Genomic DNA, 14599 nt, shown 5'->3' with positions numbered 1-14599 from the left:
ATTTTTCTGGATATTTGAGCTGTGGGATCACCTTTTCATTGACTTATTAAGTCTTCTAAATTTTTAATGGGCTATCCAAAGTGGCATGCCCCCCTTTTTTTTTTCAGGGAGAGTTAGGAAACTAATGTTTTGTAGATTTGTCATGCTCTCAATTAATTTTGCTTCTCAGTCTACATCTGAACACCTAAAGGAGTTGAACACATAGCCCAATGCAAAGTAGCCTTGTGTCAGGGATGCCGCGTGGGCCACTTACGTTTTTTAGCACGGCCACCAAGGGAGGCAGGGCGCCACAGGCGATTAGCCGCTGGATGTGTTGGCGGGGCCCAGCAGCCACGTTGCTCAGGGCCCAGGCTGCCTCCTTCTGGATGGAGGGGCGGGGATGCGTCAGCAGCTGGGGCAGCACACCCAAGATGCCTGCGTCCAGGGCCAGCTGGGTCTGGTGGTCCGTTCCTGTGACAATGTTGCCCACGGTGCGGAGAGAGGGGGTCTGGGGGACCAAGGTGAGACGTGTAACCAACGCTGCAAATTTGTCATCGCGGAAGATAACCATCGCAGCAAACTCCACGCCCTCCCAAACGTTTGTCGCACTGTTCGGATGGTTTTCCGGAAGCCTGTGAATAATGATTCTATCCGTGATCCTCATCCACTCAGTGCATCCTTGGCTGTTCACATAGTTTAAAGGTACTTGTCAGCCTCCCAGTAGTTTCAGCCCAAGTGGGTCAGAGGTCAAGTGATACATTTCCCAAACAGTGCTGTCCTTTTCACGTCCTTATATTGGGAAAGTTGCTAAACTGATGGTCATCTTTATAACGTAATAATCTCTATTGAATTTGTATCTGGCATAAATATCAAACTTCCTTTAATTAGAGCTAATGAAGTCCCAGTGGCATTTTGGGGATGTATTCATAAAGGTCTCTCAGTATCTTTGAAGGTCCCTAGGATGCATCTATGTTTGGACTCAAGACAACCGTCCTAGGAGGGCCATGGGTGCATGTGTGCGTACTCAGTAGCTCAGTCGTGTTCAACTCCTTGTGACACTATGGACTGTAGCCCACCAGGCTTCTCTGTGCATGGGATTCTCCAGGTAAGAATACTGGAGTGGGGTGCCATTTCCTCTTCCAGGGGATCTTCCCAACCCAGGGATCAAACCCAGGTCTCCTGTGGCTCCTGCACTGGCAGGTGGATTCTTTACCACTGAGCAACCTTGGAAGCCCAGGAGGGTCGACTGTGGGTTTATTTTGGTTTCTCTGTACCATGGTGACAGCCCATCAACAGTTCTAGACTCTTCCTAACCTATCACACTAGGTATCTGCTACTCCAGTGAGAGGTGGTAAGTAGTGCCACAGGCCAAACACAGCCTTGCCAGTCTGCTGCATTTGGGCCCCAAGCCCCCATGATAAACATTCTAGAAGATGTCTTCACACCTTCATGCCCTCAACACTATCCCCAAAGTAGCCTTGACTTCTGAGCAACGATACACTCATCTCTGAATGGATGATCGCAAAGATTGCATAATACACAATATTAGGCATAGAAATCAAAAGGGGTACCCGTACTTCAAACTACACGTCCAGTGAAGTACATTACGCAAGTGACGTATGTCACAGAGTCATGTGTTTGATGTTGGCTTTACTTACTTTCCACCCATACCTAACGTAGTCTAAGGGAACCAACTGGGGACAGGATAAGGGGGAACTTTTATACTTGAGTAAGAAAATCAAATGTTACAAGCTTTACATTAAAATGTGCACAGACATACCCCAACTTGTTAACATCTACATGCAGAGACCAGTAGAAGGAAAGGCCATAAAAGACTAGTTCACTAGGGACTTTCCTAGCAGTCCAGGGAGTGTGGGTTCGATCCCTTGTGGCCAAAGATCCAAAACATAAAACAGAATATTGTAACCAACTCAATAAAGACTTTAACAATGGTGCACATCAAAAAAAATTCTCAAAACAGAATACTTCATTAGGTGGAGGGATTATAGGCAATTTTAATTGGTGCTTTTCTATCTTTTCTAGTTATCAGATTAAGAGAAAGTAAGTCATTGAACATCCCCACGATTTTGGATCAAAGTTGATTCAGATCTTTAGTTACAGAGTAGCAGAGACCAGGGAAATGCAGAGGACCAGCTTGGTTCCAGGTGAAGGATGAATATCAACAGGGAAAGACTGGGGGGTGAGGAAGAAGAGAACCTGCTCAAGTGATGACGACCCGCGAACTCTAACCTGAAGGCCCCTATGGAGACCAATGGGACCTGGGACACTTACCAAGATGTTGAGTTCCGAGCTGCTCATAAGCTCAACCAGCCTGGGCAGGACCCCAGTGTCCACCACCTGGCCGATGCGCGCATCGCAGCCATCGGTGAGGTAGGACAAGGCCCAGCAGGTGTCCGAGAGGACCTCTCTGTCTGGGTGCCCCAGGAGGTAGAAGAGGGCAGGCAGCATCTGCTTCACCGCGTGGTCGGAGGGGTACGGGTTCTTGTTCCGGCACAGGTTGGACAGGGTCCAGGCGATGTTGCGCAGGAATGGGACCTGTAACGAGGAGACTGCCGCTAGCACTGGGTAAGAAGGAAGAAGGAAACATGCCCACGGCAACATGTCCCAGCCACCCTCGATCAATAGTATTGACCCGTAGGAACCAAAGCGTTTGAGCTTCAAACAGGAATTTGTTCTAGGCGATAAGCCCTGGAGGGGTGCAGAGGAGGAGCTTTGTTTTTATGTTGTGGTTTGTTTTTTTACACTAGAGAGCAGCCCCCACTTGCTGTAAGTAGAGAAAGCCCTCGCAAAGCAACCAACACCCAGCACAGCCAAGAATAAAAAATTCATTCATTCATAAAAAAGCAAGCAGCTGGCCAGTTTAGACTTGGCTGAACTGTGCTCTGGCTGACCTCGCCGGGCTGGAGGATACATATGTACGCGTCATCTAGACAGGCACAGCTACCTTCCCAGGGTTGCTGCAACGGTGCCTCTCACTGGCTTCAACTTAACCTGTACAACTAAGGCTCCGATTCCTTCTCCCCTTTACCCTCCCCATATCTCTAAAAGGAGGGTCCTCTAAACAACCTAACCTGAAACCTGGGGGCAATCGTCGCTTCCTTCTGCCTCCCGCTTCTGTGCCCATCACAGCAGCAAGCCAGGTCCACGTGCCCCTCCACCTCCCTCGGCTCTAATCCTGTGACGGCAGCCAGGGGGTCTTTCTGGAAGACCAGGTCGCTTCCCTTCCTGCCATGACATCCTCCCAAGGCTTCCTTTTGCCCCCAGACTGACGTCTAAGTCCCTCGCCCCTCCTGCCATCCGTCTTGCACTGTTCTCTGCTTGCAAGCTCCCTTCGTCATGCCAGCCTTTTTCCAGCTCAGCATATCAGGTTCTCTCACCTTGAGGGCAGGGTATGTAGCCCCTTATTTTTTTAAATAGACTTATTTCTCTCTTTCTCTCTATCTGGCCATGCCAGGTCGTTTGCTGCAGGTGAGATCTTTATTGCAGCATGTGGGCTCCAGTTCCCCAAACACAGATCAAACCCAGGTACCCTGCATTGGGAACGATGAGTCTCAACCACTGGGCCACCACGGAAGTCCCTCCCTTGACATTCAGAAGCAGCCTTCTCATTTTTGTTTAAGGCAAATCTAGAACCCAAATTTCATTCCTAACCCAGAGAGTCCTCTACTGTTGCCAAAGCAATCCACGTGGACTCTAAGCTTCGAACCTAGTCCCTATTTTACTACCCAGGAACAGTACCGGGGAGCCACTAATTCTTTCTGTGCCCCTTGAATAGAGAGCTCAGTCATCATCTTTTGCAGGATTGTAAGTTTAGAAAAACTTCCAATGGATCTCTTCCAACCTCCACCCCAACTCCAAAGAAAGATCAGCACTGCCTTGAGGACAAATGTGAATCAGCCTCTCCCCACAGTGACACCCAGTCTGAGGCCTTGTTCCTCATCACCGCTGCAAGGGGCCGGGCAGACCACATGGCCTAGCATTGGTTTGGAAGCACATTTCCCATTTCCCAACTTTGGGAACTTGTGTACCGAGCTAGTGAACTTCATCAAAAAGACACTCAACTGGTATGCTTGACGAAACCAGGGTCAGCAGATGTGGAATGGCATCACTCGCGATAACATTGTCTCTGAATTCTGGTCCATCACCTACAAATAGATAAGAACACAACACTCTAAGAGGGAACAGAGAGAGTCCTGGGGTGGGTGACAAATTCTTCAAAAGGCTCTGCAAGTGGTGAGAAGCCAAAACTCATTTCTGGGTTAGGCAAGCAGATAGTATAACCATGAACTAGACCCCTGGGTCTCCAACATGTTGGTTGAGTAGATGGTCTGATATGGAAAACAGCTACCACACAGCAGGGATTGCTAGGAGCATGGTCTCTGGGCCCATCAAGGAGCCAGCCAACCAGACCCGGGGAAGTGCACTCTAAATGTTGGCGGCATTTCACAGCATGGTTCTCAGGAGACAAAGGCCACTAGAGACCAAACTGTCTTCCCAGAAGGCTTTGGCAACTCCCGAATGCAACTCAAAACAAAGTCTGGGAGACAGATAGATGCCAGCCAACAGCTATCTGCTACTCGGGCTAGAAGATCAACTTTAGACCCTAGACACCTCAGCTCTTCAACCATCAGGCAAGGCATAAGCTACACGACACTACATCACCCGATTTTGCCCGTTCCTGACTGCACCGAGCAAAACGAGAGATGAAATCTCTGTAATAGATGCTTTACTTCTGTGAGCGTTTAAAAGGCAGACTTATTTTATATTCTGTTTGCTAATCCCATCACGCGAAGTCCTTGGAGGTCTAATCACACTGTTTCTGCTGATGTGGTCATGGAGAACTGTTGACTCTCTGAACTTGAAATTGCTAATATTTGGTTGATTTTAATTTGTCAAAACCCTGAGGGGCCCAGTTGAGTTTTTCCCCCCAGAGACATCATATTTATATTCAGCCTGGGATCCTGGATTTTCCACCCCAGCAACCCTCATCCCCAGCTTGTGCTTTCTCGGGCCATGCAGGGAGTACAGCATCCAGTACTAAATCCGTGAGGCCGATCTTAGGATCGTGTTTTCATCGGGAGAATTTTCCCCTACACTGAGCAAACATTTGTGTGTGTGTTCCCTGGGCAACTTTCACTGAAGGTAGAATTCTTTTACGGTCCTGGGTGATGTAAGGGTCTGTCAGAATATCCCCAGCCTGTATGAGCAGTGTCAACAGAGATTTGTCTTTTGTTCCTGAAGCCACTAGGCCCTGAGGCTGTAAGACTCCAGTCTTGGCAGAGGTCCCCAAGCAGCCTGGAGCTCCAGAACACAGCGCGTCACCTAGTCTCAGCTTCAGGTTTTGGCCTCTGAACTTGACTCTGAGTTTCGGTAAAGCCCGTTCTACTCCTGCCAGCGTTGCTAGGTAGTTGTATACTCGAGAATGTCTGATCTACAGCATTCCCCAAAGAGCTCCCCTGGCGTGCCACATGCCCGGCCCACTGTTTTCTTAGCTCCCCGGTGGGGAGAGCCTCACCTGCTATGTTCCCGAGGGCCCACACGGCCTGTTCACACACAGTCATGTGAGGGGAAGACAGGAGCTCAACCAGGGGCTGGATGGCACCCCCGACCACGACGGCGCGAGTCAGCTCTGAGGCCCCTGAAGCAATGTTGGTCAGAGCCCAGGCTGCCTCGAACTGCAAGCGGGGGTGAAGGGACGACTTCAGGAGCTCCACCAGCCTGGGGATGAGTCCCGCGTCCACGATCAGCTTCAGAGGAGGGTTCTTCTCCCGGGACAGCATTTTCCTTTGCAGTGTGAGAGCAAAGAAAGACAAGAACATATCCTGTGAGTCAGGAAGGGAGAAGCCCCTTTATGGATGTTCTTGGCATTCCTAACTATCCAATAAGACAAACGGCTGGGCCAGAGCCCCTTCGGATCCTCATGCTCAGCCTGTGGCGCTTTGCGGGGAGGAAGCAGCATTTTTAGTTATCATCTATGAGCCGCCATTTCTGCAGAGGCCAATTTAAATGAAGCCATTCGTCTCTGACAACACTTGCATATCTTAAGCTGTTCTCAAGGACAGTGTAGAGGAGCAATTCCATCTCACTTTTGGAAGGGCCCGCTTTTTCCTACATCGTGTGGGTGTTTCGCCACTGTCAAGAGACCAAAGAGGCCAGTGGAATCCGGCTAAGAACCCGTCAATGATACAAGTCTGTTTGGTGATACCTGGCTGCTTGGGTGGCCTGGAAACATAGTTCTGGATCTGAGGCATTGACACCACTGATTATTTCTTGCAGGGTGAGGCTGACCTGTATAAGGAGACACAGATTCAAGTCAGAGTCTCTGCCAAAAGGAACCATGGTCATCTAGTCTCGCCATCTATCTGATTAGAAGAAGCTGGCTTGAGCAGTACATCTCAAGCTGCATGCTGGTCTGTATTAGGAGAGGGAAGAACTCTTGGTGGTCTCACAGGTCTCACGGATTCGTGGGACACTTCCCATGCTCTGGGGGAGAGGTAATTCCTAGTATCACTTGGGTCCCCAGAGCCTTTTACTCCCATACGAGCTAGTGGGAAGCTAGTGGGACTTCCCTGGTGGTCCAGTGGTTAAGAAGCCACTTGCCAGGACAGCAGACATGGATTTGACCCCTGGTACGGGAAGATCCGGGCTTCCCTGGTGGCTGGCTGTAAAGAACCTGCCTACAATGCAGGAGACCTGGGTTCGATTCCTGGGTGGGAAGAGCCCCTGGAGAAGGGAATGGCAACCCACTCCAGTTTTCTTGCTAGGAGAATTCCATGGACAGAGGGGCCTGGCAGGCTACAGTCCATGAAGTCACAAAGAGTTGGGGACGACTGAGCAAACACTTGGCACTTTTCTCTCTTCCACTTTCAGGAAGATCCCACATGCCCCGGGCCACTAAGCCTGTGCACGCAACTGCTGAGCCTGCGCGTGCCCTGGAGCACGTGCTCCACAGGGAGAAGCCCGAGCACTGCTGGAGAGCAGCCCCCTCTCGCCACAACTAGAGGAAGCCCATGCAGCGCACTGAAGACTCACTGCAGCCAAAAGGAAGACGTGCTAGGGACGTCAGCAAAAATGGCAGAGTCAGGACCTCAAAATTCTCTTCCACAAAAGCAACAAGAAACCTGAAAAATGGAATCAACTTTTCTACAACTCTGGAAACTGACCAAAAGTTTGCAGCCATTTGTTTTATTCAAGCTCAAATGGGTTTACTCAAGAAAACTGTCTAACTCCCAGGAAGAACAGCGAGGACTGCAGCATTTTGCCATGCCTTATCCCCACCCCTCCTCCCCCAGCTCCGTGGGCACTTTAAAAACCAATAGCCCAGTAGGCACTGGAGGAGGCAGAACAGGCTGGTTCTCCCTTAAAACCTCATTCCCAGAGAGTTATTATTTGATCCTTCTGGTGGTTTCCTGGGAGATCCCATTTGTAAGATTCTATTTTATTGGGCTCAGACCTCACATAAAGAAAAAAGTCTTTTTCCTGGAGGTTATTTGTTAAAAACAATTCAAGGAAGTGGTACAAATTTGCAGTTGCTTGGGGTGAGAGGGGGTTAGATAATAGTTGGGGGCAAATAATAGACTAACTACACATTTTTTTTGTGGGGGGGGGGGTGGGGGGTGGGGTGCTGTGCTGCATGACATGTGGGATCTTAGTTTCCTGACCAGCAATCAAACTGGTACCCTCTGCAGTGGAAGTACGGAGTCCTAACCACTGGACAACCAGGAAATTCCAAGAGACATACATAAGATTCAAAGGCAAAAAAGAGCTGAAAGGAAAGGAACCAAAAACAATATACCATGCAAACAGCAACCAAATGGAGCTGGAGTGGGTACACTAATATGAGACAAAACAACCTTTAAGACAAAAGTTATTAAGGACAAAGAAGGACATCTTATAATAACAACAGTCAATTCACCCATTAAAAGATATAATAGTTATAAAGACCTATTCACCTAGCAACAGAGCCCCAGACTATGCACAGCAAAAACTGACAAAATTGAAGGGAGAGAGAGAGAATTCAACAACAACAGCTGGAGACTTGGAACCCCGCACTCAGTGGATGAACAACCAGATGCACTATCAACAAGCTAACAGAAGACTTAAACATCACTGCAAGGCAATGAGACCTGGCAGACGTCTACACCAGCAAACAGAATGTGCATTTTTTCCCAAGGGCACATGGAACATTCTCCATGATAAACCATATATTAGGCCATAAAACATGTCTCGGTAAAAGACGGAAATCATGCAAAGTATATTCTCTAGCCACAGTGCAATGAAATTAAAAACAAATAATAGAAAATGTGGGGACTTCCAGGGTGTAGTGGTTAACAATCCACCTGCCAAGGCAGGGGACATGGGTTCCAATCCTGGTCTGGGACTATCCCACGTGCCATGGAGCAGCTAAACCTATGCACCAGAACTACTGAAGCCTGCATGCCTAGAGCCTCGGCTCTGCAGCAAGAGAAGCCACCTCAGAGAAATCAGCGCGCCACGACGAAGGGGAGCCCCGACTTGCCGCAACTAGAGAGAGTGAGCTCAGCAACAAAGACCCAGTGTGGCCAAAAATAAATAAACAAAATTTTAAAAAGGCATTAAGTCTTTAAGAAAAAGAGAAGAAAATTTGGGAAAAACAGATTTGTTAAAATTAAACAACACACTCCTAAATAACTGATGGAAAACCACAAGGAAATTAGAAGATAGTTTGAGACGAGTGAAACAGACATACAATAAACCCAAACTGATGAGATGCAAGTAAAGCAGAGCTTGAAGGGAAATATGTGGCCATAAATGCACGTATTACATTGAAGAAGTAGAAAACCGTCAAACCTATGACCTATCTTCACGCTTTAAAATACGAGAAATAAAAGATAAAAAAAAATAATCAGAGAAAATGAAAATTTTTGAAAAATAGAGTGGAAATAAATTAAACAGAATGAGAGAATAGAAAAAAATTAAAACAAAAAGTTGGTTCAAAAGAGCAATAAAGATGACAAATATTTAGCTAGATAGACCAAGAGAAAAATAGGTAGGACTCAAGTGACTAAAACCAGGAATAAAATTGGGAACATAACTACTGAATTTACAGAATTAAAAATATAGACTCGATAAACAGAGTACACCAACAAATTAAATGATCTAGATGAAAGGGACAAATTCCAAGAAATCCAAATCACCAAAGGTGACTGAGAAAATCTGAAGAGACCTATAACAAGAAATTGAGTTACTAATTTTTTTAAATTCCACAAACAGAAGCCCAGACACAGAAAGTTTCACTGGTGAACTTTCACAAACATTTAAAGAAGAAATAACCATATGGGCCTGGAAGTCATCCCAGGATTTGCTTTGAGGGAGGCTGAGATGGATGGAGAATGGAAGAGAGATGACAGCACTCAAGTCCGAGGTAAGACTTGACAAGTCGAGTAACTAGATGCCTCTACTGAGAGAGAATCTTCGTGACCCCTCACTCCCTGTTTCTGGCTGAATGGAAGCAAGTGAATTTTCATTGAGAAGCAGCACCTTCTCTATCTCCTGTTAGAACATAGATCCCAGACTCATGGCCACAAAGATAATGACATTTAGCTTTCTGACAACATCGGTTTAGCTCTAATGACCATCTCTCTACTCCTTTCCTTAAAGGGCCTCAGTTAGAACTTGCAAGTTCTCAATCAAACATTTTAAGGGCAGAGACACTTACTAAGGACATATTTTTACACCCAACTGCTCTAAATGCCATGTTCCCAACGTACCCCTTTGGTCTGCTGATCAGAAGGGTCAAGTGAGACATCAGTGATGTTCCTCCTCTTCAAGGCCTGCTCATCCTTCTTGGCTTTCCGGAGCTCCAGGCTGACTGCAATCCTCTGCTGCCGCCTCGCCTAATGAGGAAAAGAAAGAATGGGAGCCCTTAGAGCTGGGGGTGGGGTGCAGGTTGCCAGCACAACTAGTCTTCAGAACACACTTCAAAGTATCTGATTTCACATTTCAGCAACAGGCTGAAGAGTTCAGATCGCACAGCTGGTCAACAGTCAACTCGGTTCACCTTCTTGGCTTCCTCCTCCTACACCACCTCTAGAGAGTCAGTCTTCCTCCCAAAGTGAAGGAAGTTTATGTCTGCCCATTGACAGGTACAGAGACATCTGAGCTGGACATCCCATTGCCCTAAATCTGAGTGCATCTTCACTGGTGATAATTAGCTCCAGAAAAGCAGGTTTGGGCCTGCCCGCTGTGGGCACCCACGTGGGGCAGGGGCCTGAAGGGAGCACCTAGACCCCAGACGGCCTTGACCATTTCCGCTGCTGGGTATCAGCCTATAGGTCATTCAAGCCTTGATGTAATCCCAAGAGTTCTACTTGGACACCAGAGGAAGAAGGAGATGGAAATTCTAAAAAACAAACCAAAAAACAAATTCTTTTCTTCTTTTATTGGGCAAAACTCGGACTTCACAGTATTCAGAGTCCTGGGGAAATGATCTAATCTTTATGGATAGATGAGTTTGGGGTTGAAGACTTTAAAATATTGATTATAAGGAAGTCAGTGTGTATTAGATACTTGAGGTTCTTTAAAGAAGCTATTTAATCCTTTCTTGAAAATAGGGTCAGGGGGAATTCCCTGGTGATCCAGGGGTTAGGACTCAGCAATTTTACTTCTGGGCCCCTGGTTCAGTCCCTGGTCTGGGAACTAGGTTCCCACAAGCCACATGGTGCGGCCAAAAAAAAAGAAAAGAAACCAGGGTCACTGCGGCGTTCTCTGGAAGGGCGGGGACACGCTGGGGGCCTGGGGAGCCAGTTGCTGTGCTGGCCCATCAGTGGCCCTCTCCCAAGGAGGGCGCTGTACCCTCGGTTTCTATCTTCTCATCTCCTGACCCTTCCCCCTGCTGTCCACAGAGAGTTCCATTCCTATGTCCTAACTGGTTTCCTTTAATCTGCGGTGGTCTTGGAAGACAGACAAGCCACATTTGTTGGAAGGGCATAAGTAAAAAGAAACTGGCTTTTTTGGGATAGTGTCCTAACTGGGGAGCTGTGACCCTGTGCTTTCCTTGTCCCCAGCTGCCTTTCAGATTCCCAAGTCACAGCCAACTTGATACGTCAGTCAAGATACATAGACATAGGACATAGAGCTAGACAGGAAACTTGGAGACCAGAGAAGAGCTGAGTGAGGGCTAGATTCACACACAGCACAGACTCCCTGGCCCAGGCCTCATGCTCAGCCCAGTAGAGAAAGCAGCCTGGACCTTTCACTCCTGAGTCCTATTTCTTTACGAGGCATGCTTGTCGATACTTGTATTTCCAACATCTCAGCTCCTTGGTGAGCCCCCTCGACATGCAGAGCTGCAGGTAAGCATCTATATGCCGGGCACTTGATACTGCTACCCAGACCCTTGGAGGTAGGTTATCAGCCCTGTTTTATACATGAAGAAACTGATGGTCTAAAGTTTAATAGTTTCAAGACCACATGGAAACCCTAATTTGAGACTACAGTTGTCCAACAAAGTCCACGACGCTTGATCCTCCCCACCTTCAATATTTTATTATGAAATTTTCAAACATACAGAAAAGTTAAAAGGATTATTCAATGAACATCCATGCACTTACCCACAAAGAACACTCAGCAATACTTGTTTGGTTACCCTATCTTCTCCCACCCTTCACTCTATTTTTAATGCATTTCAATCATATGCCTTTTCTTTCTTTGTGTGCAGTATGTGGGATCTTAGTTCCCCAACCAGGGATCGAACTTGCGATCCCTATAGTGGGAGGGTGGGCTCTTAACCACCGGACCACCACACTCACCCTGACATATAAGACATTCCTTCATACTCACAGATGCATCTTTGCCCCGATACTTAAATTTTCTCAGCCTCTCTTCCGGAGCATCCAAAGTTGGCATATTGACTGGAAGAAGTAAAGTACCTGTAGGGAGGACAGTTTCAAAGAGATTTTCAGGGCCCAGTATGTGGTTACTATGTTAAAGCCATTTAGACTCTAAGCCCTTAAAGGCCCCGCAGCACAACAGGGAGCAGACTCAGGAGGTCAAGCATCCATAGGCACCACACACCAGCTGAGTAAGTAATGAGCATCATGGGAGTTCAGAGGGGACCAGCCCAGGGTTGCAGGGGTAAGGGAAACGTACTACTTCTGGGGACAGTTTGGCTTGAAGTTTATTCTGACGGCTAGGGTAGGCTGGGAACAAAGCACAGAACCCTTCCACGTGGCTGGGTCCAAGGACTTCTTTCTGTACAGAATATATGTACAGGATGCGGAGGAGTCCGAGCAGGCTATGACATGGAGATGGTCTTCTCCTTCCACACGGGCACATTTAGGACTTTATTTAGCACAACCCACTCCTAATTCTCGGGAAGGCTTCCTCCACCAGGTCCCGCCCATGGTCGTCTCTCACCCACACCCTGGCAACTGCCTCCGCTCTCTTCTCCCTGCTTCTACTACTGCTGTGTTCCACTCTGTTCTCGACACAAAGCCACACAATCTTTGAAAAAGAAACCGACCGTGTAATTTCCCCCACTTTTTTCCCCCTACCCTCTACTGGATGCCCACTGATCTTGGAAGAAAACTCAGATTCATCAAGATGGCCACCCTACACAAGCTGGCCTCAGCCTCCTCGCCCCAGCAACTCTTTCCTATGTAAGAAGCCAAGTATCCTCTCAATCGGTCTGTTTCATTTTCTCCACAGCTTTTACCATCGCCCAGTATTTTCTCGTTTGTGCATCTTCCCCTCCAAACTCCCAAGGACAACAGGACCGTGAGTGTCTTGGGTACAATTCCTCAGCCCCTGCACAATGCCTGGCATGCAGTAATATCTGTTGGATGACAGCAATGAGCAATAAGCTCACAAAAGGAGTTGGCCCTTCATTAGAAGAGGTTATTCAAATTGGGCCAACATTGGACTTTCTACAGGGCAGTATGGAATGACCTTTCTTACAAGTGTGCAGTGGATATCCATCTAAGTATATAGGATGGGCTGGACTACATTATACAGAGAGAAAACCGGACGAAGGCAACCAACAGACTTCTTGAGAAGACAACAGCTGGGGATAATTTTGCTGAGAATGACTAATTTAGTCTTATCAACTTGGATGGGATGGTGTAGACAACTTGGAGAATTCTGTAAGTAAGGAGAGAGCCAAGGAGAGAGAAGAGGAATTCTGAGTGAGAAATGAGCAAGAATTGAGTCTTGGTGACACTGGTATTACAGTCCAAGAGCACGAGGCTGTTCTGCATGGCAGTAAAGAACAACTGAACTGCGGTGTCAGAGAAGACTCAAGAGTCTCTTGGACTCCAAGGAGATCAAACCAGTCAATCCTAAAGGAAATCAACCCTGAATATTCACTGGAAGGACTGATGCTGAAGCTGAAGCTGAAATACTTTGGCCACCTGATGGAAAGAGCCAACCCATTAGAAAATACCTGAATGCTGGGAAAGACTGAAGGGAGACGGGGACGACAGAGGATGAGATGGTTAGACAGCATCACTGACTCAATGAACATGAATTTGAGCAACTCCAGGAGATAGTGAAGAACAAGGAAGCCTGTTGTGCTGCAGTCCATGGGGCTGCGAGGAATCAGACCCAACCTAGCGACTGAACGCACACAGACATGTGTAAGTGAATAACTTTGCTGTATACCCGCAACTAATACAACATTGTGAACGAACTGTATGACAACAACAAAAAAATTAATGAAGTAACATTAGCAGTAAGGGAGAGAGAGCCCTCTTCTGCAAGTGGGGAAATCATCTCAGGCACCATTTGCCAAAGTGCCCACAGCGGGTAGGCCCCGGAGCCAGGGATCAGCCTAGGTCTGACTGCCAGGCCATGGTTTGGTTCACTGAGCTTTGCAGCCGATAATCTGTAACAAAATCAGATTGGGAAACACCAGGTCTCCACCGTGGCTGGCCCCTGACATGTGGGGGAGATGTTGGAAAATAGGAACGCGCACGTTTTAGGCAATGGAAATAGCAGAGGCCGCTTCTGAAACGCTGTGTTACCACCTCATTGCTGCATGTCGCTGTTAACTGAGCCCCGCCAGCTCAGTTCGTGAGGCTGTCTGAATGTGCACAGGAGGCTGGTTTGGTACACGGGGATGAAATGCTTTTGCTTCTGGGGAGACCCAAGGCAGGGCCTCATTCTAGGACTGTTGCCATGGTAACCATGCATCCTTCTGCCACATCCCAGAAGGTATGGCCGTAAGGTACCTGGGAAGTAGCGGGTTTAAGATGGTCACCGCTTTCCTTCACATCAACTGTCAATGGGGATTCCCCAGCAGCCCAGTGGTTAGGACTCCGCTATTTCACTGCTGTGGGTTCAATCCCTGGTGGAGGAACTAGGATCCTGAAAGATGTGAGGTGCAGCCAAAAAAGAAAGAAAACAAAAATCAAGTGGAAGGCCAATATCAGATGGCATAAGGAGATAAAGCTCGACTTCAGATCAGAGTCCTCCCCTCTCCCCAAAGCAGTTTGAAAGTCACAGATGTGGCCACTTCATCTGGGGACGTTCTGCAAAGCCAGCTGCAGAGCCAATCCTTCTGGCTTTCACAAGCTTCCCTCCTCACAGCTCAAACGTGCTTCCTTCCCCTCCCACGGCTATT

The 14599-nt window shown here is 47.7% G+C and overlaps 1 protein-coding gene across 1 annotated transcript in view; it reads right to left on the bottom strand.

Annotated features, from left to right (window-relative positions):
- The window catches only part of KPNA7 (karyopherin subunit alpha 7), a 38953-nt gene extending 26994 nt beyond the window's left edge, over positions 1 to 11959 (bottom strand). The window contains exons 1-8 of the mRNA XM_061401237.1: positions 11821 to 11959; positions 9750 to 9875; positions 6206 to 6288; positions 6087 to 6132; positions 5516 to 5822; positions 4063 to 4145; positions 2272 to 2535; positions 254 to 487 (exon numbers count right to left, since the gene is read on the bottom strand). Of these exons, the coding sequence (XP_061257221.1) occupies positions 254 to 487; positions 2272 to 2535; positions 4063 to 4145; positions 5516 to 5822; positions 6087 to 6132; positions 6206 to 6288; positions 9750 to 9875; positions 11821 to 11886 (1209 nt within the window). The 5' untranslated portion in view covers positions 11887 to 11959. The remainder of the gene's footprint in view (positions 1 to 253; positions 488 to 2271; positions 2536 to 4062; positions 4146 to 5515; positions 5823 to 6086; positions 6133 to 6205; positions 6289 to 9749; positions 9876 to 11820) is intronic.
- Positions 11960 to 14599: the final 2640 nt, after the last annotated feature.

Source organism: Bos javanicus, chromosome 25, assembly GCF_032452875.1.
Source record: "Bos javanicus breed banteng chromosome 25, ARS-OSU_banteng_1.0, whole genome shotgun sequence".
NCBI classification, from domain to species: domain Eukaryota; kingdom Metazoa; phylum Chordata; class Mammalia; order Artiodactyla; family Bovidae; genus Bos; species Bos javanicus.
The sequence above is the reverse complement of the archived record's forward strand: the minus strand, read 5'-3'. Positions and strand labels throughout refer to the sequence as shown.